Source organism: Sceloporus occidentalis, unplaced genomic scaffold (assembly GCF_023333645.1).
Source record: "Sceloporus occidentalis isolate IW3139 unplaced genomic scaffold, rSceOcc1.0.p SCAF_26, whole genome shotgun sequence".
NCBI classification, from domain to species: domain Eukaryota; kingdom Metazoa; phylum Chordata; class Lepidosauria; order Squamata; family Phrynosomatidae; genus Sceloporus; species Sceloporus occidentalis.
Genome location: NW_028317006.1, coordinates 3216088 through 3243635, shown reverse-complemented (window position 1 = coordinate 3243635; position 27548 = coordinate 3216088). Strand labels below are relative to the sequence as shown.

At 38.1% G+C, this 27548-nt stretch overlaps 1 protein-coding gene across 3 annotated transcripts; it reads right to left on the bottom strand.

The window, feature by feature from the left end:
• LOC149300019 (synaptic vesicle glycoprotein 2B-like) lies at window positions 1–25584 on the bottom strand. Of its 3 annotated transcripts, XM_089485634.1 has the most exons (12): window positions 25041–25584; window positions 18711–18891; window positions 18156–18307; window positions 16695–16828; window positions 15164–15253; window positions 9867–9977; window positions 9540–9628; window positions 9285–9449; window positions 2806–2939; window positions 1806–2006; window positions 591–750; window positions 1–184 (listed from the first exon to the last, which is right to left on the bottom strand). In XM_089485634.1, exons 1-12 carry the CDS (start codon window positions 25582–25584, stop codon window positions 1–3), a joined length of 2145 nt encoding a protein of 714 aa, XP_089341760.1. The 3 variants fall into 3 exon arrangements, with proteins under 3 accessions (XP_089341760.1, XP_089341762.1, XP_089341763.1); XM_089485636.1 differs by lacking the exon at window positions 1806–2006 and having other exon boundaries at window positions 25041–25494; XM_089485637.1 differs by lacking the exons at window positions 18156–18307; window positions 18711–18891 and having other exon boundaries at window positions 25041–25494.
• Between the last annotated feature and the right edge of the window lie 1964 nt (window positions 25585–27548).

Sequence of the window (27548 nt, the reverse complement as noted above, 5' to 3'; positions counted from 1 at the left end):
TCACATGAGGACCAGTTCTCGAGTCTCAGGCAGACGAAGGGATAAAAGGCCTCCTCCTACAAGAGCAGTGGATGCAAGAAGAATAGGAACCACCTTTGTGATCCCAACAAATGAAGCAAAAATTGAGTTTCCAAAGATAGCAGCTAACTTGCAGAGACCATTCAAGATTCCAAAGGCAGTTGCTCTGTGGAAGAAATATTTAAAAAAATGTTTTAATACAGGTCTGCTCCCCTACTTGGTATATGGTATATGTCATGAAGAGAAGCTACACAGTGGTTGAAATAAACATATCACAAAGAAGAAGCAAAATGTATCCACAGACAGATAACCAAACAGCATTGTGTTCCTGACTAACCCTTCAAGTTCACCTGCTTAAACTGGCCATAGGTCATATAGAGCAAATGCCCAGGAACTATTGGACTGAGGGAGCATTCAACCACTTTACCTGGGCTGGTGTGATTTAAATACCCAGGACTATATTTCATCCTAGTCCAGCTTTGAACATATTGTTTGCAATAGAATGTTACAATAGAATATTACAATATAATATTGCAATATAATAGAGACACCAAAATAACTGGGCATGTTACCTTTTATTTGTGGGGTACAGCTCAACAGTGATTACATCCAAGGCATTCCATGCAGCAATACTGGTACCACAAAAGAGGCACTGCCAGCCAATCATCGCTGACTCGCTGTTACCAAAAAACAGGAAGAAGCAGCAAACCGCTGATATCAGCATGGACCCAGCTACAAACAGGGCACAGAAGAACAGTAACTATGCGGTTTTAACAGATGGTATGAAAATACATTTTAGCAGTTAACCTGTCAGTGTTAAAATTGAAAAAGAAACCTAGGCCCACAGGTATTATCATGTTTTACAATACCAAATGTCTTATATTCCTATATGTTTCAACCCATCACAAAATGGTCTTCAATGAGACATTAAACTATCAAAGAAAAATAGTGAAACAGCATATATATCTATCTATATATATATATATATATATATAGATATACGGTGGCAGAGTGAGAGGTGTGGTCCTAAACGGTGTGTATTTAGGACCCTGAGTGTTACAGTTCCTGCACTGTATAGGGGGAAAGTACGGCCCCAGGGAGAGTATAGTATAATATTTGCTATGTCTTATTCTGTGTATTTTGGGTCCTGGGTGGCGTATCTAGAAGACCAGGCTGGACCCGTTCTCCATCCCACTAACAGGGTGTCTGTGTAATGAAAAGTCCAGTTAATTGATTAGGGCTTATTAAGGGCTATAAAGAGCAGGCTAACCCTAGACCCGGAGGAGTAAGTTGTGAGCAGAGCAGGTGCAAGACACTGCCAGACATCCTTTGAGACAATCACATTTTTTTAAATTGGTAAGCAGACAAGTTACCCAAAGATTTGTTTTATTATTTGTTTATTTTGTTTATGTAAATGCTAAAAAAACAAGCATATATTCCTACCCTAGAAGACTATACACTTATAGTAAAATCCCAGACACCACTTCAGTCTTAGTAGTGGTTTGCCATAATATATATATATATATATATATATATATATATATCTTGAGAAAGGACTGGAAGTGGTCAGAAACGTTGGCCGTGCTGATTCAAATAAACTAGTGTCAAACGAAAAGTCATATAGATACAGACACGCCTCCCTTTGGCACCAGAGAGGATAATATTACATTAAAAGACAAAATAAAACTTACCACAGACAGACAATCAGGGTGCTGAAAATCATGTTTCTGTAGTTTTAAACATCAATTATTCACTTTATTCAGTTACAAAGAAACAGTTGTACTTACCAATCATTCGTATCCTTCCAATTTTATCCATAAGAAGAGCTGAGATGATATTACCAGGTAACACCGATAAACTACCAAGAAAACTGACCAGGTAAATTAGAAAATCGTTATCTTCTTCAAAGTCGAGGTGGCATCCCTCTTTCTCACTATAGAAGGAGCTGTTTATAAATGTGCAGTCAATAAACTTGTCCTTGTAGAGATCTGAAAGAAGACACCGTAACAAATGTTAATTAGCAAATGTCATGATAACATAACTTTTTTTTTAATTAATGGAATTCCTTTGGAAATATTTGGCTGAAAGCACATGGGCAGATGGTATCAAATTATTTTCCTTTTAGGAAATCTTCTTTCTCATCCCCACTTTCTACCGATTCCAGGACCTCTCAGCTTCCAGCAAAGGGAAGGAATAACTTAATATGCAGGAATAAACATGCTAATCTTCAGAGCAAGAAGTGAGATGCCTTCTCCAAAGGTATATACATAATGCCCGATAAAGAGGAACTGCTTATCCTAATCATAACACCATATGTGTATTATGTATATTAAATTGTACAATTTGGCAAAAAAAAGTTGTACTTTTTAACATTCGTTTTATTTTATTTTGAGGGAATGGCATAAACGTTGTAATTGGAAACAATTTTATTACTTCAATTTTAATCAGTTGTATTATTTACTATTGCTTCCAATGATCTTGTTGGCTCCAAAAATGATATGGTTTCAGGTGTTTGGATCTTTTGTATAAATACTGCACGCTTATGCCATAAATAGTGGTGCTCCAGACACATATGTCTATGAGAAAATCTTACATGATTATTCTTGGCCATAGCTACCGCGATGAAAGTTGAAACCCCACAGGTTATACACTTATAATGGAACTTGGTGAAGACATTGTAAAAAAGTATAATTATTATAGTTTAAAGTTGTTGATTTATTCAAATGTCAGATTAAACCAGAAGGCATTTTTTCTTCAGAATAACTTGGAAATGCCTCGTTTTGTTACCTGTATTATAAAAAACAGTAGACTCTATGACACAGTTTTTAAAGTAAGTGCCACTGGAAGTCACGTCTTCAAAATAGCATTCATTAAAGGTTGAGTCTTCAAATGTGACGTATTTCAGTTTCATCTTGACAAACCTGAAAAATAATTTTATATCATTATCTAAAAATGCCATTTCAAAATGTCATCAGAAATGCTGGTTGAACAAATTATTTCTGGAAGTATCTGGTTCTTGTTTTGTTTTTTTCAGTAGGATTGAGAACAAGAGCTATCCAAAGTACAAGGACCACAGATGACCAATATGGATCCCTGAAGAAATTGCTAACTGCACAATGGGTCTCTAAAATATAAAGCAGGGGTCTCTCTAAAAAAATTGACTAGTTCATTTCACTTACTTTTTATAGTTTTGAGGAATTGGGTACAACCCTACAAGTTACAGTGAAAGGTGTATGTTTTTCTACCTCCATTCAAAAAATATTATTCACTTTGCTTAGAATTTCTGGCACCATCCCCAGTAGGTCCAATGTCATTGAAAGTCACCAGAATCACCTTGTGGATTTTTATAGGTGCAGTGTTTAGGGAACAAGCAGATTAGGAGGGTACACAAGGTTAGTTCAGCAACTGAGCAGTAAAATTAATGTGCTGGACGAATTAGAGGCTATGCCACTGTGGGACAGGCAGATTAGGAACGGGGCACAGTGTTAGTCCAGCACCCAAGCAGTAACATTAAGGTACTGGGCAGATTAGAGGTCATCTCACAGGTAGGATGTTGAGCATTGGTAGCACAGCAGCAAAACAAGGTGATTTTTTAATAAGGGTGCAGAGACGGACTGTTGCCAAGTCAAGAGCTATAAGCTGTAAAAGAGGGGAGTAAGGTATGCTCTCCCCCAAATTAATTATTGTTTTATGTTGTGGTCATTTTATTGGATGGCAAGAGTCCTCAACAGATAGTTGACTGGGGTAATTTGTTTTTTTAGTATGTTTGGTTCTGGCGAATCATTTATTTCTGTTAACGTAAACTGGTAATGATAGGGTAATATATGCATACCAACTGTTATTCCCAATAAAATTTCACAGCCTTTTCTATCCAAAAGTTTGTGTGTGTTAAGTTATTTATTGATCAATACATATTTTAGTTAATTTATGGATCCAATTATTGTGCTTTCTGCATTGTTCATGATTATCCCACTGACTCATAGTATATTTTGATACATATATATATATATATATATATATATAATTATGAGATGTGCAAGTAGGGCATCTCAACTTAGTGAAAAGACATCAGGCTCTGGATACTTTAAACTGGGTTCTAGAAATATATGAACAATTAATTTATCTGACATAACAGAATTGGTTGTGGTTGAAACTCAGATACTGCAGAATAAGCCCCTGCAAATGAAACCTTTACTTTTTTTAAATTTAGCTTCTTTTGTAATCAAAAGCTTAAGTTTAACATTCTGCTACTCTCCACCAGGTGTCACTGTTGGATAATTACCGTATTGGCTTGATTATAGGCCACACACGAAAATAGTCCGCACCCTAAAAGTTAGGTGATTTTTTTAAAGAAAAAATTTTCTTAATTAAAAAAAAAAACACTTAGTGGAATAGATATGCTGCCACTATGCCCACCCCCGAGATATGCTTCCACTCTGCCCTCCCCCGAGATATGCTGCCACTTTGGCCCCAAGATGTGCCCTCCCACGAGATATGCTGCCACTCTGCCCCCAAGATGTGCCCCCCCCAGACTTACCAGTGCAGACTCCCCGGGGTCTTGACGGGCCGGCGGGGGACATCCCCCGCCGTGGGAAGTGCCGGCAAGGAGGATTGTTAACGTACAAATTGTAAAAATAAATAATCAATATAGGGTGACCAATCTAACATACATATCAAACATAAACATATAGTAAAAAGTTTGCAGGTGAAGAACTCAAGGCAAATCCAAAATAAGATATAGATTTATTATTCCTAAACAAAAAAATGAAAATGTAAGGCTTACAAATTGTAGTGGTAAGCACACCTTTCAGAGGCTCACAAACACAGCCAGAAATGAATTAGTAAACGGGGCTTGTAATGTCTTGGACGTGTTTCGGTTACTCCTACAGTTTCTGGATAATCGCTGTAATCACGCTCATGTGTTTCGTCTGCCAATCAGACCTGTTCAATGTGCTGACGTGCATAGTATCCATAGCCTCTATATATACTGTCCCCACTCTATATACACTTTATACAACAGTATATAAACTTTAAATTAAATATCACAGCCTGTTTAGTTGACGAATTTAGTAATGCTACATGATGTCCATTTCCTTGTCACCTTCCCAAAAATTGTGCAAAGTTTGGAACATTACCTTATCACCACATAAACCAATTCAGCAGGAACAACTTATTGGTAGCCGTGGTGATAGAAGCATGCTTCACGCTAACTGGGGCCTTCACTATATTCCCACCATGTTGCGGTTGCATCATTACTTTTATATGCCTTCTTCCATATATCACAGTTAATTACTATCTCTTTGAATCTGCTGTAATATTATACTGATGAATGCATTCGAAATCCTATAAGTAGTTACAAAACAAACACCAAATTATATTATAAAAATAAACAGTATATTTTGTACATGTCTGCTAAATTGCAAAGATTACAGCTTTAACAGCAGTTGTTGCCTCATAGCTCTGTGATGCAATAAAAGCTGGGTGTATGTGGGCAGGACACAGGCTCAGGCCACCACTTTGTTGGATTGATAGAAGAAGGAAGATGAAGCTGGTAGTTTTGTTCTTATTTCTGCTGGTTGCAGAAGTCTGTCCTGCTCCTCTGCCTGCTAATCGGCATGATGATTACGGCAAGTTGAAGACGGTACCAAGCACGCCTCCAAAGAACGGCCAAAATGAACTGGATGTGAAATTGATTGCTGTTTTAGCATCAGTGACACTTGTGTCATTTTGCCTTTGCTGCTGCCTGGTCGGATTCCTGATCTACAAATATATAAATCCGAATCCAAATAATAATGGCAGCCTGAATCAGACCCCCAGAAGAGCCGGTCCAAAAGTATTCACCTTCTTACTGTCAGTCTTCTTTTCATAATAAGGAGATTTCACCTGCAGTTTCAAAGGTTCTTTTATTCTGATGCGTATACTTTACATAATATAATGATATAATCATTATATAAGGAATATCATGGGAGAGAGAGAATGAATACTATGCATGTCAGCGCTTTGTAGAAGCCTGATTGGCAGGCGAAACGTGTTGGTGATTACATTGATTATGTATCGAGGAAGAGGAGTAACAGCACAGCCTACAGAGGGTTACCAGCGGCTTTTGAGAAATCTGAAGGGACTATTATACTACTACTTTTTCTGGCTATGTTTGTGAGGCTCTGAAAAGTCTGCTCACCGCTCCACTTTGTGAGCATTGCATTTTATGTATTTTTTTGTTTTACAAGAATAAATATGTATCCATTAGTTCTTCACCTGTAAGTTTTTTTTTACTATATGTTTGACCCTTGATGATATGTGCGCATGTCATGCTCCCTCCTCTGTGAGCAATATTCCTTGGGGGATTTTTTGTGTTTATTTATACAGGTTGGACAATGTTATTTTGTATTTTTCTTTTGATGATTAAAAAATATAACCAACTATTTCGAACTATATGGTACTAATGTACTCCACTATTTTAGAAAATAAAAAAAAAATCATAAATCATTTGTAGACTAGTGCAAATGGGCCAAAAACCAATTTTTTCAGTTAGTCTTATGCCCATTCGTTTTCAGGCAATGAATTTCGTCTCCTGCCCTTCCTTCCTTCTGTTCGGCTGAAAATTAGGGGACATGGGATTCTGGCAAGGGATATTGTTAGAGCACATCGAGCAGATGTGCCAGCAGCGGTGGTTGTTTATGCGCATCGCCGCAGCCGGTGAACAGTGTTCCCTCTAAACTGTGCGCTTGTGCGCGCGCACATAGCTTTAAGAGGGAGCGCACATGAACAAAAATTGTGCGCACAACCAGTAGCGTACCGAACGGGGGGGGGGGGGGTCTGCTACTGGTTGTGTGCACGGCACCCCTCCAGAGACGGACAGTAATGTCCGCCACTAGAGGTGCAGACTCGGTTAGAGGGAGATCAAGGATCTCTAACCGTCTTAAAAAAAAAAAATTGCGATGCGCGCGGCAACTGATGCTGACAGCACTGAAGCCACGCCCACCGCCTCCACTGCACTGGAAGGAGAGGACGCAGAAGAGGAAGAACGAAGAGAAGGAAAAGTGACAGGTAGGAAAACATTCTGTGTGAGTGAATTAGAAAGTGTGTGAGAGTGATGGGTGTTATGCTGTAGTTTAAACTGAATGTTTGTGAATGAGTGTGTGTGTGTGTGTGTGATAGCATGGATGTGTAAGTGTGTGGGGGGGATAGCATGGCATAGGGAGGCTGTAATCATATTCCTATCATGCTCAGGTTCCAGCATGTACTGGCTGCCTAAGCATGATAGGAGTGAGATTGCTGTTAGCAATTATATTTTTTTTGTTTAATTTTGGTGTGCTAACCACACCTTTATTAAAAGTAAGTAACACACCAAAATTGCACAGAAGAATTCGATAACAATATTAATATATATATATGATTGCTAACAGCAATCCCACTCCTATCATGCCCAAGCAACCAGTACATGCTAGAACCTGGACATGATAGGAGTGTGATTGCTGTTTATCATATATATATATATATGGTTAATTTTTTTGTCTAATTTTGATGTGTTACTTTTAATAAAAGTGTTTTTTTTTTGTTTTTAAAGGTGTGGGGGGGGGGTCATTTTCGGTTTCAGTCAAGTGAATGCTACATTTTCAGGTCCAGAATTTTCATATATATATATATATATATATATATATATATATGATACTAGGCCAGACACTAAAGTGGTAGACCTACACCACATCAATGTTTGGCTTAGTATATAGTGATTGGGGTAATGCTGCATTATTGTCAATGTCTGGCTCAATGTATAGTGATAGGTGTTGTGTTGTACCACGGTCAATGTGTGCTTCTGTATATAGTGATAGGTGTTATGCTGTACCACCGTCAGTGCGTGCCTCAGTATATAGTGATAGATGTTCTGCTGTACCACTGTCAGTGTTTGCCTCAGTATATAATGATAGCAGTTATGCTGTACCATCCTCAATGTTTGCCTCAGTATATAGTGATAGCAGTTATTCTGTACCACTGTCAATGTTTGCTTCACTACATAATGTTAGCAGTTATGCTGTACCACCGTCAATGTTTGCCTTAGTATATAATGATAGCAGTTATGCTGTACCACCGTCAATGTTTGCCTCAGTATATAATGATAGCAGTTATGCTGTAACACGGTCAATGTCTGCTTCAGTATATAGTGATAGGTGTTATGTTGTACCACCGTCAATGTCTGCCTTAGTAAATAATGATAAGTTATGCTGTACCCCTGTCAATGTTTGCCTAACGATAGAAGTTATGCAGTTTTAAAGAGTGTGTGTGGGGGGGTTCCACGTACAGGATCCGCCCCAGGTGCCAAATACTCTACGCCCCTGCGCACAACAGTTTTTCCCAATTTTTTTTTATCCTTTATGCGGCCTGGAGCCTCCGCTCGTGATTCGCTCATAATTTACTTATGCAGTGAGAATTTCACCTTTAAAAAACATTACAGTAAGTAATACTGTTGTATAACTAATACTACATTATCACACTATAATGTAGTGTTATTAACCATGAGCGAGTTGTACCAAAAATATAGAATAACAATTTAAATTTAACATTTGCAGAAGCATATTGTGCGCACAAAATTTTGGCTCTGGGAAAATTTTTGCACAAGAGAAATTTTCTGCGCACACCACCTAAGAAAAATTAGAGGGAACATTGCCGGTGAACGTCTGCACGATGCGCTTAGACAACCTCCCTTGCCTGCCCGGCTCCCGGAACTGCATGTCCCAGGCATCGGGCGATACGAATTGCGCATTCCTGCGCTAGACCCCGAATATAGACCGCACCCCCACTTTAAAGACTTAAAGTGGGGGGGGGAAAGTGCTGCCTATATTCAGGCAAATACGGTAATAAAAAAATATTATCTGTGACTATAGGGTAGGCAATCTGTATATTTTTGTATTACAACCAGCAGTATAGAAAATGTAATAAATATGACAGTGTCCTTGGTGTATTGCTGAGATTTCGCAAATATATCAATGCGGGAGAAATGCATTTCTTAGCCGGCATGGAATGTTTGTGGAATGCAACCTAAGTACTTTTAAGGAAAATTCTGCAGCCCAAGATGACCAGATGCCAACAATAAAAAACCATTTACATAAAAGCATACATATATATTAAAAAGGATGAATACATTGATTAAAAGGCTTTATACGAAACGTTCATCAATTCTAAAATGTCTTTTTTACCCAAGTATAAATTCTTCTTGTAAAACTAAACCAAAGTAGAACACTGTTTTTCTAAAGTTGAAGTTCACTTACTTGTCATTTTCATAAGTTCCATCCTTGTGTATTTGATTTTCCAGAGTGAAGTTAAATTCAAAGTTATTTACTTTTTCACCATGAAATATTTTCACCTTGCTTGCATAGGCCTCGTCTTGTAGGTAACGGATTGTGTCGGGGAACCACACAGTAAGACCATAGTAACTGTTAAGAACAAGAGACAACGTGTATCATTATTTTGCCTGTAACATAAGTGGAAACATTAATACTTACAAAAAAGGTAAATCAGGTTACCTTAATGACATTGTAAACCAAACCACAGCCAAAAATACAGTGTTCCTCCGAAACTGTCCAGTGAAACAAAACAACATGTTCTCCCATACCTAAAAAGAAAAGAGATGGAAATTGCATCAATCTGTTTACAGGACATTGCACAGCAAAAGTATACTTGGTTTACATTAGGAAGCCGTTTTGGAATTTTTACCAAATCTAGGGTCATAAATGAATTTTATGGTCAAGGTTTCATCACAGGCCAAATAAATGCCAATGTTTGTATGACCCACAGAAGAGAATAATTTGCCCAACAGCTTTTCTGATAATGATTAGGATGTGTTACTCTACCTGCTTAACGAGAGTCATGATCCTGACAAACCAACGCTGAAACCATGTTCCAGTGGAACTCTGAATTTCTATAAATTCATCCATTTGTTTTGGTGTCTTGATATGGGAAACCTGTTCAAATGAAAATAAAAAGGATCCATTTATGCCCAATCTGTGTTACACATTTTTTTCTATGTCTGTTTTTTTTTGTGTGCAATCAAGTATGATTGTTTAAGGAAAAGGTTATTCTCAAACTTTTAAAGTAATAAATAAATTTAAGGGAAGAATTGCATATGAGATAAAATGTAATCAAGCCATGAAAACTGTTATTGTTTGTGTTGTTTTTTTTTTTTATTTTATTAAATGTACTGTTTTAAAGTTATCTATATTTATTTTTTTGTGTGAAAATTGCTTGAGAATCCCAGGATCAGCCCAAGTAGCAAGTTGTACCTTGAACTTGGGACTCCACCTGCCTTGTTCTATCATGTCAGTGAAATTTGTCAGTGTTAAGACAACAGGACATAGGAATGGATTTCCCAACTAGACACACAATGTGAACCACATTTTTACTCTCATTAGCTCAGAAGGGAAACAGAGGCAGTCATCCAAACATATGCAAGTGCTACACAATGTATTTACTCTGGTATGTGCTTTTGGTTTGATTAATTGAAATTAAATAATGTTTGCTCAGAAATAAAAAGTTGCAAATACTGTGTGTGGTAAAGCTCACCAGTACTCATGACATCAAAACTACTATTGGTCATTAGGAGGACCAGGGATGAAAATGTGTATAGGGTATCAATATAACTTCAAGGGGTATTTTTCATCCAGCATTGTCATATCCTTAACTGTATTGCCAACCAGCCGGTAGTGATTTTCAGCGTGTTCATATATGAACATTAGAGGTGCCCTAAGGTGTAGCCCACTCTAGGGAATGTTCTTCATAACACCTTTCTGATTTACAACCCTTTGCTTAATAGTCATATCATATGTTACAGTATTGTTAGCTCGAATGAGTAATTTCACAGGGTCCCAATCCAGAAATACCCTATTAGGTAATTTATTTGTGTCAAATATATTATCATAGTGATCATATACACCAATCATCCAAGACCACTAATAGGTGAAGTGAATAACACTGATAATCTTGTTATCATGGCACCTGTCAGTGGGTGGGATATATTAGACAGCAAGTGAACATTTCATCCTCAAAGTTGATGTGTTAGAAGCAGGATCAATAACATGAACAGCTTGACAGTAGACTTGTGCATTCGTCTTCGGGCGAACATGAAAACGAACACGAAGAGTGCGTTTTCGTGTTCGTTCCGAAGACATGAAGAAGAGAAGACAGTGCCGGTAAAACGTAGGCGAAGACGAAGACTCACACACGAAGAATCTTCGCCTTCGTCTACTATTCTCCCCGGTCCCTTCCCCATCTAATTTACCTTATCTTCACAGCATCGCGGGATTTCCGCTCCCGTTAACCCCTGCGATGCTGCGTTGGATAACGGGAGCAGAAATCCGTAGGGTAAAGGGCTGTGCAAGCGACCAATAGGCTCACTCGCACGGCCCCTTACCACTAGTTGCTAGGCAGAAAAAAAAAAATAACCTGGGACCCTGCTGCAACAGTTAAAAGTCCGTGCCAGCGACCAACAAAGTCGCCGGTACGGACATTTAACTGACACAGCAGAGACACCAGTGGTCTCCCCGCTGTGTCAGTTAAATGTCAGTGCCAGCGACCAACAAAGTCGCCGGTACAGACATTTAACTTAGCATAAATAACTTACTATAACTTCGGACACAATGCTGCCCTCTGTTGGTTTTAAATTAAGTAGCATATGCTTGAAATCCAAAGTTATTCTGCTACTCGGTGTAAAACCAACAGAGGGCAGCATTCTGTCCGAAGATATATTAGCCATATGTGGCAATGTGTTCATTTTCATTTATTAATTATTTAAATAAAATATATTTCCATGATCCGCTGGTCTCCCCGCTGCAACAGTTAAATGTCCGCACTCGCGGACATTAATTTTGTCGAACTTCCAAACTCTTTTTTTCTATTTATTTTGGGGTTTTTTTGTATTCAACTGTTAGACGAAAGGATCATGGGAATAAATGCAAATGAGCACACGGCCCCATATGGCTTATATATCTTTGGACAGAATGCTGCCCTCTGTTGGTTTTACATTAAGTAGCATATGTTTGAAATCCAAAGTTATTCTGCTACTCGACGTAAAACCAACAGAGGGCAGCATTCTGTCCAAAGATATATTAGCCATAGTCTAACAGTTTAATACAAAAAAACCCCTAAATAAATAGAAAAAAAGAGTTTGGAAGTTCGACAAAATTAATGTCCGCGAGTGCGGACATTTAACTGTTGCAGCGGGGAGACCAGCGGATCATGGAAATATATTTTATTTAAATAATTAATAAATGAAAATGAACACATTGCCACATATGGCTAATATATCTTCGGACAGAATGCTGCCCTCTGTTGCTTTTACGTTGAGTAGCAGAATAACTTTGGATTTCAAACATATGCTACTTAATGTAAAACCAACAGAGGGCAGCATTCTGTCCAAAAATATATAAGCCATATGGGGCCGTGTGCTCATTTGCATTTATTCCCATGATCCTTTCGTCTAACAGTTTAATACAAAAAAACCCAAAATAAATAGAAAAAAAGAGTTTGTAAATTCGACAAAATTAATGTCCGTGAGTGCGGACATTTAACTGTTGCAGTGGGGAGACCAGCGGATCATGGAAATATATTTTATTTAAATAATTAATAAATGAAAATTAACACACTGCCACATATGGCTAATATATCATCGGACAGAATGCTGCCCTCTGTTGGTTTTACACTGAGTAGCAGAATATTCTGCCCGAGAATATATTAGCTATATATGGTACTGTGATCATTGGTCGACAGCAGGAGGCCCCCTGCTGGCGACCAATGGAGTTGCTGATACACACATTTAAAGTACTGGCGCCAGAGCTGCGTTAACCCCGTATTAACCCCTTAACCGGAAAAAACGAAGAAAAAACGAATATTCGCCCGAAAAGAAGACAGGAACGGGCGAATATTCGCGGAATACGAAGATTTTTTTTTCCCCGAAGACGAGCACGAAGACGAACACGAAGAGCCCCCTGGTGCCCAAGTCTACTTGACAGCACCTGGCCCAGAAATGACCATACTGGCTGAAGAAACTGACAGGCTCCCACCCAGACTGGGAAGGACACATAAGTAAGGACAGTGCTGATTATGAAAGACAACATCCTCCAACTACCGGCCAATAACCTGCCTCCCCACAACATGGAAAGTCCTATCAGGACTCATAGCCACCAAGCTGACGGACCACATGGGCCAATACATAAGCACAGCTCAGAATGGTAATGAGAACAACACCAGAGGCTCCAAGCTCCAAGCATCATGGACAGAGCAGTCACCCAAGACTAAAATGCTACACAGACTAACCTGAGCACAGCTTGAATTGACTACAGGAAAGCCTATGATTCAATTCCACATACATGAATCTGTGAATGCCTGGTCAAATAGACACTTTGTGAATACAAAGTCAAAGGACCTTCCTCAACAACTCAACGTGAGTCAGGAAGATAACACAGGAAGCCAACTCATGACAGCTAGCACAAGTGCACAAGTGACCATCAAGTGCAGCATATACCAAGGTGATGCACTGTCCCGGCTGCTGTTCTCTATAGTCTTGAACCCCCTCAGCCAGCAAATCACAAGGACTGGATACAGGTACAAGTTCAAGAGCGGAACTACCATCAGCCACCTCCTCTACAAGGAAGACATCAGCCTGACACGGATTTAAGACAGACAGACATTGAGATGCCATTCAGACTGGAGAAGTGCAGCTGGGTTGTAGTAAAAAGAGGGAAGATACTTAAAACTGATGGGAACTACCAGCAGAGTGCATAGGAATCATACAGTCCAGCTACAAGTACATTGGCATCCAATAGTCACATGGGGACCATGATAAGGAGGCAAGGAAGGCAGCAACATCCAAGTACCATCAAAGGATAAGGTAGATCCTAAAGAGCCAGCTCAATGGTAAGATTCTTGCCATCACCACATACACTCTGCTAGTCATCAGATACTCTGCCAGCCTTGTGAGCTGGCCAAAGGAAGACATGGAAGCTGCCGATGTTAAGCCCCAGAAGCACCTCACAATGTACAGACGTTTCCACGTCTCAGAGACCCAGAGACTGTACACCCCTGAAAACAAGGTGGGCAGGGTCTGGTAAGTGTCAAAGCCACTGTCCCGGATGAAACACAGTTTGTCTAGGAGTACATCAGTAAGGTGGCACTCAAAGGTGAGCTGCTGAGAGAATGCCTGAACCAGCAAGAGACGTGGAAGGAAGATTAAGTAGAGGAATTAACATGTGACGCCAAGACCCCTGCATGGGATGTAGCATCGGCAAATAGCTGAGGTTGCTGACATAGGTAAATCGTACCAATGGCTGAACAGGGCTGGACTCAAAGACAGCACTGAGGCATTGATAATAACAGCACAAGAGCAGGCACTAAGCACTAGATCCATTGAGGCAGGCATCTCCCGCACCAGATAGGACCCAAGGTGCAGGCTGTGTAGAGAGGCTTCTGATACAGTCCAACACATAGTGGCAGGTGTAAGATGCTCACAGGAACAGCGTACACTGAACAGCACAGCCAGGTAGCTGGAATTGTGTACAGGAACATCTGCATGGAGCATGGGCTAAACCCTCCCATGTCCAAATAGGTGATTCCACAGAAGCTTGTGGAGAATAGCAGGGCTAAGATCCCGTGGGGCTTCCAGATCCAGACGGAAAACCAGGTACTGGCCAATCAACCTGACATCGTTGTGGTAGACAAGGACTAGGAGACAGCAGTGCCAAGTGACAGCAACATCAGGAAGAAGAAGTATGAGATCCTGGAGAAGTACTAGGACCTGAATGAAGAACTTGAGAAGATGTGGAAAGTGGTTCCAGTGGTCATAGGAGCACTCGGGGCTGTGACTCCTAAGATTCCAGGAAAAACACCAGAACACTCCGTCCAGAAGAGTTCATTGCTAGGAACAGCTAAGATACTTTGTAGAACCCTCAAATTCCCAAGGGTGAGAATGGAATATATATATATGATGCCCACACAAAAAAAACAACATACTACAACACAAAGAAGTAATATTAAGTTGTTGCAAAACTGGTTGGAAGGAAGCTGTAAAAAAATAAATACAATCTGCTAAAACATGGAAAATATAGCAAACCATGCTCTTAGGTTACCAGTAGATGTGATGGTGAAATAAAGTACTTACTGTGAAGACTTTTTCTGGTTCTCCCTTTGCCCGCATGTTGGTATCATGAATCTTCTTGAGTATCATCCAAGCTTCATCATGCTTACCCATCTGTATATTAGTCCAAATAAAAATGCTACTGTTATGTCTGAACCACAAGTGTTGCTGTTAATTTACAAGTGCCTTTGTAAAATTGATTATAACATGTTAGAGCTAGCAGTGGCACTTGAACACTTAAACCTACCATATAATGTGAGGCAACCACTTTATTCCTCACTTGACATTTCACTCGCTGTATGCTTCAATTTCACTGCTGACTTTAGGACTGCTCTGGTATGGCTTGGGTTGGACTAATATAGTAACATATTAATTTAGGTTAAAGAAGACCTTCAAGTTCAACCCTTCTACCTACCCTTCCTGCTTCTGGACCAAAAGAAGGCAAAAAAGCAAATATTAATATATATTATTTAAGTTAAATATTACTATATATACTATATATTATATTATTCTATAAATCATTTATGAAGGCATCCATTGTATTTGATAGCACGACATCTCTTGACAGTGAATTCCATACCTTTATTGACCTTACTGTAAAGAACCCCTTCCTTTATTGTCTGAAATATTCGCTCTCCCAGACATCTTTATATGGCTTTGCACATATTTATACATTATAATACTCCCTCTAAAACCTTTTTAGTCTATCTTCAAAACTAAGATCTTCCAATCCCCTTATTAATTTTGGAATTTTGTAGCTAGCTCCATAATGTCTTTTTTTAATGACAGTTGCCCTGAATAAAGTTGCATATTTAATGCAAGGTCTTATCACTGACTTATAAAGAGGCAAGATGATATGCTCCTCCTGTGAATGAATACTCTGTTTTATACATGCCAATTTCTTATTAGCCTTTGCAGCTGCCGACTGGCATTGTGAATTGTTGCTAAGCCTGTTCTCTACTATTATTCCTAAATCATTCTTCTTAGTAGTTTTTTCAAGAAAGATATCATTTATGTTGGATTATTATTTTTCCCATAATACATAACTTTGTCTGTATGGAACTTAATTTCCAATTTGCCTGCCCAGTCTCCCACTCTTTCTAAATACTCCTGTAGAGAAGCAACATCAAAGTTAGTCTGTATTATCCTACCTAATTTTGTGTCTTCATCAAACACTCTCAAAGTGTTCACATCACATGGCTCTCAAAGCAATATTGGAGATCATTAATAAACAAATGAAAAAGAAGAGGGCCCAGGACAGACCCCTGAGCTACTCCACTAAATACCTGGGTCCAGTTTGAACATTTTCCATTAACAGCCACTCCTAGATTAATGTTTTTATTGACATCTTCATAGAATGCTAATAGGTTTGTTTGAAAAGACTTGTCTTTCACAAAACCATGCTGACTTCTACTAAGTCTGTATTGAAATAGAGCATATTTTGTAGAGGTTTACAGTACATGTGCCTTGGATGACCATATCTTTTTACCATATGCCTGTTGCAAAACTTCATTTTATATTCTAAATATTGGGTAATTTAAGGGTTTGTTCTCACCTCAAGTAGGAAGCGTGGACTTTCTGGCATAAATTTCATTCCAATGATAGAAGCTGTACACGGAAGGACACAAATAATGACAAACACTCTCCAGCTGTGGAAATGGTAGTTTGTCCCCATACTGAAGCCCCATCCTAAAAAAAAACATATGATTTATGACACAGTGTTTGTAGCCAATGCTTTTGGCTTTAGCTATCATATATAGACTCAACATTTATGTCACAGTTTCTTTCTATAAATATTAGCTCTGATATGTGCACAGAAGCCTGTGAGAACAAACATAAAATAAACCATACAAATACAAACTGACTTTATTTCCAGTTTTTAATGAGTATGAACCAAATCTGTTTCTCATTTTCCCTGTTTGAAATATGTTTAAGTGGGATTAATTGGCTAAATATATTTTGTACAATGCTCATGGAATGTGTTGAGGAGACTACTTCATATATCTATGTGTAGAAAATATCTTAAAATTACAGTACCAAATATAATACATCCCTGATATAGCTAAAGGGCCTCCTTTCTTTTTCAGATGTGACCCAAGTTGAGCATGTATACAATATCTGGATGGGATAGTCTAATGTAGTATAAGGTAAATAATTAAATGGCTGAGATTCAACCCGTTTCAGACCTTGATCAGCTTGGAATGCTTGCCTAAGTAACTATGCAAATACAATATGACCTTTTAGAGTACAATCTGCCTTTCATCCTATAAACAGGTAGGATAGAATCAATTAGAGACCCTTCAAAATAACCCAGTTATTCTCTGATTATGGGACTAAAGAAAAACTGTGAGACAATGGTTTAAAGAATAACATAATGTCAAGTCAATTTCTACTTGTAGTGTGAAGCTCACACTAGCTATACCCTGTTTTTGTACTGGTTAGGTATATTTCTTTAATCTCAGTTGTGAAGCAGCTTTTCTTCTGTACCACACTTTGGCCAATTGTAATCCTCAATCCAGTCCTGGCCCACCTTAACCACTAAGTAATACATTTAGATGCTGAATATCTGGAAGCCCTCTGCTACTGTGGTCCTAAGAAGCATGCAAGCCATTTGCTTGCACCACATCTTCTTACTCACCAATAAATTCTTGGCCTCTTCAAACAACCTACTGATACTATATTCACCTGCAGGCAAGGGTGGATTTTGGTCAAATATAAGGGATATTGCTGCTAGCCAATCTTGATTTATATGTATTTGAAGCAGGTGGCCATATTGTTCTTCCACATCCTCTACTTTGTTTGTGTCTGGGATACAACTTTTGTGTGGTTCTCATTCTCTCTACAGTGATTACGATCTACCAATTCATTTATTCTTTTGGCATTCTTGGTCCTGAACACTTAAGCAATTTTGGACTAATCCCTTCTTCTTAGAGTAATACAGTACGGGACCTATAGCATTGGAGTTAACAATTCTGAAGTTAACAGGATAACATCTGAGAGCTTAAAAGTGTCTTACCATAGTGTGGGATGATGCTCCAAGCCATTGCAGATGCATAGATTCCTCCAATCATCCAAAACATACAGAGCCAACTCAAGTGTTCCCCCCTTTTCTCGCGAGCTAAAAATTCTGAGAAATAGGCAAACACGATGGGAAGGGACCCCCCAATGCTGCACAAAAACAAAACAAGCAAAGAGCTATAAACCACAGGGGAAATGCTCATGGGTTTAGGTGTGTTGCTACACATAACCAAAACAAACAAAAAGTCAAATTTTATTAATGTTATAAGAAACATTGTTAATATTTTAATGAATAACGTTGCAAATAAGAAATAGCATACTAGCATATTAAATAAGTAAATATATTTAATATGTATTATTATTACTACTTTATATTGCACAGTACTGTACAGTGGGTAAACAGGGCATTAAAAGTAGGGCATCACATAAAAATGTTGACTTACACAAATCACAAATGTCTATTTAGTAAATATAGTTCTGGTGGTTAATGCTAAAGGTTATAAAGTATGTGATGTCATATGTAATGTCATTGGCTTACAAGCTAAATACTTACCCAAACCCAGATATAAGGCGGCAGAAGAGAAACAGTCCATAACCTTGCACAAAGGAGGAGATGGATGAAAAGGCTGCATTGATGATGAGTGAGATGACAAGACATTTTTTTCTTCCGAGTTTATCTGCCAGACCACCCCACACAAATGCTCCAAGCATCATCCCAAGGTACACTATTAAACCTGGCGGTATGTAGACAAATGAAAGGATGTTACATGGTGTGCTGTTCCTTTGAAGAATACAATGCTCATTGTTACATTGCACAGGGAAAAGATTATATTTTATTATTTCTATACATGTATACCAGAACTGACAATCAAGACACAAATGAGATTCCAGAAGTACATGATTTTCCATGCATACTATTTCAAATAAAATATACACAAATGTTCACTGAGTGGGTGAACAGTATATTGTTTCTTTCTTATTAGTTCCCCAAGTAGGTGTTACTGTATTTATTTATAGTTATGAGTGAATTTTGGTCTACTTGGAACAGTACAATTTAATAGGCATGTTTGGGAAGGCTTTGTGTGAACCAGCTGTTTTGTACTTACGTCTCAGTATAAACATAATTTTCCACACTTTATGCTATTCATTTTTTTTTCTCCACAAAATATTTTTAGAATATTATTGTTGGTAATAAGAGATTTTTTGGGCATTTTAAATATTAATTCCACGTGTCCATGGCTCAAACAGTTTGGAACTGTAATTTCCTTAATGCTTGGCATACATACAGCTTATGTAGAAATCACAAAAGCTACCTATTGGACATACTGTTCGGTTGCGTGTATGGATTATGACTGGAGTCTTCTGTAAATCTTGATATCTCCAAAAGAACCATGAAGTGATAAAAACGGTACTCTTTTTCTGGGGGTACTTCCCACTATTGAGTAATGCCACTGAATCTAGTAGATGGTCTTGTGGCTTGTAGGCCAAAAGAAGCTGACAACTTGGTTTCCTTTATGAGCATCCTGCCAATGGTTGCTGTACATCAACGTTTCCCACCCAGCATGGCTTGAGATACAAAATGTCTTGTATAACATAGCTGTGCATAGTATGTCAGCATAAAAACATAAATCCCAGGCTTATGCCCCAAAACCACACATTTGGGTGACTTTTTTTGTTGTTGTACAAAATTACCCCTTTTAGTAGAGCGATGCATCTCCCAGTTGCGAACAATACTGTATATTTCTCCCAAACAAAGGACTGAATCATGAAATGATGTTCAAACATTTGGATTTGTCTACAGTTTACCTAGAACAATTAAACAATGCTATGCTTAAGGGTTCCTCAAAAGTAAACTCAATTTACGTCACGTTGTGACATCCAACACAAAGCTATACTGTAAGCCTTTGATGGTGTTTTCTTATTTCTATATATATATTTTTTTCTTTTGAAAATAGTATTTCAAATATTATTTATTATGTAGGAATCATACATAATTTGCAGAAGAACACTTTCCTCTGAAGACATAATTCATATGGAATTCATGCTACATTATTATATTAATTATTATGAAATTGTCCAATTAAACTGACATGACCATCTGTATTTCCTAACAACTGCCAGTAATCAGCGGCTGTAATAATGCAACTGCCAGATGACAACAATTAATAAAAACAGCTGTGCATCATTTTCATAATTTTGGGCTTCCTACAAAGATTTCAAAGATTTCTGCACAGGGTTTTTCTCTTTTTGTCTGTCCAAATGGATGATAAAACTTACCAAGCAACAGAGAATTACATCAGAAAGGACAGTGAGAAAGAATCTCACAAATCGTTGACAGTACATACATGACACCAAGCAGTCTATACTCAGAGGGTGAGGATCATTTTAGCCGTCACTGAAATAATATGATGGAACTCACAGAATACATTTTAAAAAATACAAATATATGAACTTTATCATTTATGAGGAATCTGAATAGCAAACTATTTACGAAATTGACAAATTATCTATTTACTAAATTCAAAATGTAAGCTGCAGTGAACAGTAAAAGTAATTTGCAGGTTATTTTATTATATGTGCGATAGAAAAAAAAACCTTCTCAGGTTTGTTTTCCTCCATGGAATAACGTGTGAATGAAGAAAATATTGCAACTCATATATCTGTGATCTCATCTAGAAGGCCGGAACAGCATATGTCTCTCTTTATAAAAAAAACTGTAAAGGATGCTTGTTGGTTCTAACAAGACACATATGCAGCCAGAGCCGGCCTTAGGTGTTCCGGCACCCTGTGCGAACTACTCCTCTGGCGCCCCCCCCCCTCTGCCCCTTCAAACTACCCCCCCCCTCTGCCCCTTCAAAACAACATGAGATGCCGGCACCGCGACGGAGTCACGGAGAGTAAGGGGCGTCGAGCGGTTGCTGAGAACTTGTTGGTTTTTTTTGTTGTTGGTTTTTTTAACTTTATTTAACATCCTCCATGTTAAATAAAGTAAAAAAAATGTATTTAACAAAGTTAAAAAAAAACAACAAAAAAAAACAACAATGTTTTCATTTAGGTGCAGAGGGGGCGGCAGCGGACCCCGCGGCGGCGCCCCCTGGAGTGTGGCGCCCTGTGCGGTCGCACAGGTCGCACACCCCAAAGGCCGGCCCTGTATGCAGCCAATCAGTAGTGAGAATCATCAGACCATGAGGGAGCATTGGGAAGTCTTTTAATTTTTTCATTTTAAAGAACACGTTAATTGAATATGCATTTTTTCTTTTATTATTAAATACTTTATGTTTGTTCTTTACTCCTTTAATGAGACAGTATCTGAAAGGAGTCCCACATCATGTTACCTAGTCTACCAAATGGTTAGATGGTGGAAAACTTGACTCGGCCCTGTCTTCTGAGCTAATGCTTTACCCATGTAATGATAATATTAGGACATGAAAGCCACAAGCAAGCAGATGATTTATTCCCTGCTTCAATTGTATAGGGTTATTAAAATACATTGAATACAAAAAAATCATACTGCATTTTAGTTAATTCACAATATGCCTTTGGCAGAAGACAATGTGGCAATGCCCTAACATTTTTTTGTAAGTTATCTACATTGTATGACTTTTTGAATTATGACAACTTAGAAACATAGAATTTGACAGATAAGAACCATCCAGTCTGTCCATTTTTCCTCATGTAAGACTCAGGTCTTAATCAGTCCTTGATCTCAAACTCATTAAAAATAAACAAACAACATTTAGAAACTACATTTATGTGCTTGACCTAATTTGACAGATTGCCAGCGATAGAAACAAATGATAAAGATTTACTGTGTCGCCCCCACACAAAACAGTTAAATTGTACAGCGAGCTGGAGTTGATAGAATTGTCTTTTTCATGAGAAAAAATGTCATATAGTAGCAATTGAATAATTTCATTAAATACTATCTTGTCATTTTGCATCAGAAAATTAATTAAACTCAATTCATTTTGAGCTTTGTCTAATTTTAGCCTTCTTCTTTAAAAAAAAACTCAGCCTCTGTTAAGCTATGATATGTATGATATTATACCTTATTGTCCTGTAACATTTTCAAGGGAAATATTATAAAAAGCTATTGTAAAACACAAGAATTGAAAATAATGATGACATGTAAACTAAAGAACAAAGTATTGATTAACATGAATTTCAGAAAATATGGCTTTATGAGGAATCTATGTTGCACTTGTACAGCTAATTATATTTAACTGAAAACTCAAATGAATCTTTAAAATTGTTTTGATTATATATTGTTTTAATATTTCCTATTGGGTCATGTAGTATTAAACCGAATTTCATTCACTGGGAGCATTGTGGATAACATTTTTTTTTATGTATTGAAATCAAAGTTCTAAGTTTGTGTTTTTAATTAATATCCTCCTCGGTTTTGGACCTTTTTTCTCTGCACTTATTTTATTTTTAGAAGTTGGCTGTAGATAACAGATGACAGGTAATTTGTAGATCTATTTTCAGGGTATTGTGTAATTATTAACAATCTGATATTCTATCCTAGAATATTCTGTGATTTACAAGAGTCAGATTTGTTTTAAAAAAAAATAGGGAGAGCTGAAAAATGTGTGAAATTCTATGCCCTAATTGATCTCTGATTACAAACTGTATTTTGGTATAAAAAGAAATGTAAGCTCTCACTTTATACCATGTGGAGTTGTTTTAATGTTGCTGTAAACCCTGAATAGTGCTACAAAATATGACCTGGACTATATATATACACATGTCAACTTGGGGAAGACTATGTACTTTTGTGTGGCCAGGAGCAAAGTGAAAATGTATTGCAGCTCTTCAGTGCAGGTGCCGGCCAGACCCCCACTAGCAGTGTTCCCTCTAAGCTGTGCGCTTGTGCGAGCGCACATAGCTTTCAGAGGGAGCGCACACGAACAAAAATTGTGCGCACAACCAGTAGCGTACCAAAAGGGGCGGCCCGCTACTAGTTGTGTGCACGACACCCCTCCAGAGACGGACAGTAATGTTCGCCGCTAGAGGAGCAAGCTCGGTTGGGGAGATCAAGGATCTCCCTCTAACCGTCTTTAAAAAAATCAAGGAAGCTGGAGGTCTGTTAATGCAGACCTCCGATCATGCTCCCTTTCGATGCGCGCGGCAACTGATGCTGTGCGTCGGGATTTGATGTCATATCCCGGCGCACAGCACTGAAGCCACGCCCACCGCCTCCACTGCACTGGAAGGAGAGGACACAGAAGAGGAAGAACGAAGAGGAGGAAAAGTGACAGGTAGGAAAACATTCTGTGAGAGTGAATTAGTAAGTGTGTGAGAGTGAATTAGTAAGTGTGTGAGAGGGATGGGTGTTATGCTGTAGTTTAAACTGAATGTTTGTGAATGAGTGTGTGTGTGATAGCATGGATGTATATATATATATACTAGGCCAGACACTTAAGTGGTAGGCCTACACCACATCAATGCTTGGCTTAGTATTTAGTGATTGGGGTTATGCTGCATTATTGTCAATGTCTGGCAACAATGTATAGTGATAGGTGTTATGTTGTACCACGGTCAATGTGTGCCTCTGTATATAGTGATAGGTGTTATGCTGTACCACCATCAGTGCGTGGCTCTGTATATGGTGATAGATGTTCTGCTGTCAGTGTTTGCCTCAGTATATAGTGATAGCAGTTATGCTGTACCACCGTCAATGTTTGCCTCAGTATATAATGATAGCAGTTATGCTGTACCACCGTCAATGTTTGCCTCAGTATAGAATGATAGCAGTTATGCTGTAACACCGTCAATGTCTGCCTCAGTATATAGTGATAGGTGTTATGTTGTACCACCGTCAATGTCTGCCTTAGTAAATAATGATAACAGTTATGCTGTACCCCTGTCAATGTTTGCCTAATGATAGAAGCTATGCAGTTTTAAAGTGTGTGTGGGGGGGTCCCACGTACAGGATCAGCCCCAGGTGCCAAATACTCTAGTTATGCCCCTGCGGACAACAGTTTTTGGCAATTTTTTTTTATCCTTTATGTGGCCTGGAGCCTCCGCTCATGATTCGTTCATAATTTACTTATGCAGTGAGAATTTCTCCTTTAAAAAAACATTACAGTAAGTAATACTGTTGTGTAACCTATACTACATTATCACACTATAATGTAGTGTTATTAACCATGAGCGAGCTATACCAAAAATATAGAATAAGAATTTAAATTTAACATTTGCAGAAGCATATTGTGCGCACAAAATTTTGGCTCTGGGAAACTTTTTCCACAAGAGAAATTTTCTGCGCACACCACCTAAGAAAAATTAGAGGGAACATTGCCCACTAGCGTGACGCATTTTGTCAGAGATTAAATGACTCATTAATTAGTCCATCCCAGATCATTAATGATTCTTTATCAAATGTAATACAATTCAGATTTCATCCCCAAGACATATAATGTTATATGACATATAAAAATGTGGCTTTATTTTCATAATATGTGGACACTAAGATTTTGATACTAAAAGGGAAACTGATTGTAAAATTGTGCTTGTGTGTGCCAATGAAAATAATAACAATAATACTTTCTCGAACAACAGGGAGTAATACATATAAAATGATGCTAATGGGTCACATTAATTAAAACAAAGTCATTTTCTAAGACATGGTTTCCATCTGTACAATGCACACCTTAAGAACTTTTTTATATATAGGGAAATACGAAATGCATTATTCATTTGTACATGAAACTGCCTTTATATTATAAAATACATGAACATGTTGCATTCTTATAAATAACTTTGTTGAATAAATTAATATACTATATTAATGTCCTGGTAAGAATATCCCTGCAGTACAAATGTTAAGTACAACTATTTAAAAAATATAAATAATTAAAACGATAGCTTCCATACATACCTAACATCCCTTTGTTTGACCGTGATAGACACATGTCTTTCTCTGCACTTGGAAGGACAAACCCTACAACAAACACTTCCACTCCATCTGCCATCAATGCAAGGCCTAATACAAAGAAGAGAGTCCACTGGAAACGTCCATGGCCACATTCCTGTATGATGTTCTCATATTCATAGGCAAACTGTTCTGCATCCTCCGATCTCTCTGCCATAAGGTCGGCTTGGTCTTTAAACTCATCTCTAAGTGAAGTGTCTTTATGTTGGGCGTGTATGTCATCAGGGTGAGGGATACCCTGATACTCCCCTTCATATATCTCATCATCTTCATCATGGCCTTCTGTGGCATCACTCTGGGCATCTTCATCTTGATGGGCATTTTCTCCGCTGTTGTAGTAACTGTCATTAGCTGAGTAACCTTCATATGTGTTATCTTGATACCTTGAGTAATCATCCATGGCTTGGCGGCTAGTTTGCCTTTTTACTTCTTTGGCTATATCCCGAGCTCCTTGGTAAAATTGTGAGTTGTTTCTGTAATTATCATCCATCTTCTACAATGATTCACTTATGATAGGTCTTAACAGGTTGTTAAAGTAGGTATTCTTTGTTCTTAGTCCCTTTCAATGCTTTCTTGTCTGCTGGTAGAAATAGTTGTAATGTATAGATAAATAGAAGTCACACGATTTTCTGTTCAGCGGGAAAGTAGGCTACTAGATTTCTGGTTCATCTTGTTGAGTGTTACTGTCCTAGAAATAAAAAAAAACATGTTTATTGTTGCTGCAACTATTATATACAACATGCATATATCTCCCTGATTTTGTTTGATTTGTAACATTCGTAGTTCGTTAATCCTACTGAGGCCATCTGGCCAAAGTATTATGAAATTTCATGTAAAAAAATATCCACACTTCATTCCAGTACAATGTCAAATTACTAGCCTAAATATAAGTTGTGTAACTATATTATAATTCAGTCGCAAAGTCTCTGTTAGTATGTATGAGGCTTGTGTCTAACATAGGTTCATGTGCTTTTCATGTTTTCCAACCATGAACAATTCCTAAAATAGATGTAATGATGTCAGTCACCATCCCATGATGTCAAAGACAAAAGCTACTAATCAAATCAGGGGGGCAATGGCAAGGGGTGCATGGGGCACAATTGACCATAGGGCTGCTCTGTTTTGGCCCCTACCTTACATTGTCTTGTTTTCATGTATCCACCGAGGTGCCAGGTGTAATAAGGATTTCAGACAGCATTTGATGACCCTTTATATGTTCCCCTGGTGGGTGTCTATGCATTTTCTTTCTGTGAATGTCCCTTCGGCTGCTACCAGCCCTCCCCTGAATTAAATTCACAAGACCAATCTGTTTAAGGTTCACATAGAACTATTTAGCTGTGGCTTTATCACTCTATCTTAACCTCACTCACTTCCAGCTATAGCATCAATGTATAGCTAGTAATTAATATAATTTCTAATTATATTGTGTTTGGATATTTGCATAATGAGGCAATAAGGAAAGTCATAGTTAAAAAATACCCATTTGCATATGGTCTTTTTTAATTGGAGGTCATTCAGACACTGATGATCTATCTCCGATCAGCGGGAATGGTAATTACAAGTGTCTGTCTTTTATGAAGAATAGAACATTTGCAATATTTTCAGTCCCCCCCCCCATGATTTTATAGAGTTAGATACATGCCAAATATAATACAAAGTAATTTTAGTGATGCACAGACTGCATTTTTAAATAGTTTAATCTGCATCTCAAAATGGAAATAAGAAAGGCTTGCTTAAAATAGCTATGTTAATTTTATTTTGCATTGCACTGTGGAACAATCATTCATTTACTTTTTATGCAATCAATAGAAAATGTACAAAACATATGCACATCACCAACAACCATGATGACTTTCTCTCTGAAACTAAATCATTTTTAAACATTCACAGCATGCCTCCCAAGTGTCTCGAGTTTTTGCAGGACAGTCAAAATAGCTGCCCCACTGTCCCTCTTACATTAGGCCAGTGAGGGAGCTCCTCCAATTTCCCATGATTAGCTCAGGGAGCTTTAAAATCAGGGGTCTGTGCTGTTCCATGTTGTCACCTTGTGACACTCTGCTGATGAGTGCTGGCTCTTTGGATGATGAGGCAGGTGGCCATGTCTCTGGCTCTGCTGTTGGGATATATCACAAAATGATTTGTGTCAGTGATTGTTTGTAACCAGGCTCCACTAGATGCTTTTACATTTAGAAAAGGATATCCAAGAACTTGTGTTCAAAACCCAGAGAATGTACAGCTAACTTGTCTATTTCTTTCCATACATGAGCTCAACAGGGTTGCGCCCTTGTTTTCTGTAGTCAATATTAGGTTTAAAGTTTGGTTTCAATTTTACAAAAGAAAACAGTGAAATATTCTTAAATTTCAGGCAAACTTTTCAATTGGAAACCATAATTTGAAAATGGGGACCATCCCACATTCAGCATGAAGTCTTTGTTTTATTAGTAGGGTCATTCT

Excerpts from the sequence above, each read along its gene's own strand:
- LOC149300019 (XM_089485634.1), bottom strand. The coding sequence starts at position 25,584 with ATGGATGATAATTACAGAAACAACTCACAATTTTACCAAGGAGCTCGG. Across the intron at positions 18,892-25,040 it reads GTCAAACAAAGGGATGTTAG|GTTTAATAGTGTACCTTGGG; the intron begins GTATGTATGGAA and ends ACATACCGCCAG. Across the intron at positions 185-590 it reads CTGTACCCCACAAATAAAAG|AGCAACTGCCTTTGGAATCT; the intron begins GTAACATGCCCA and ends TTTCTTCCACAG.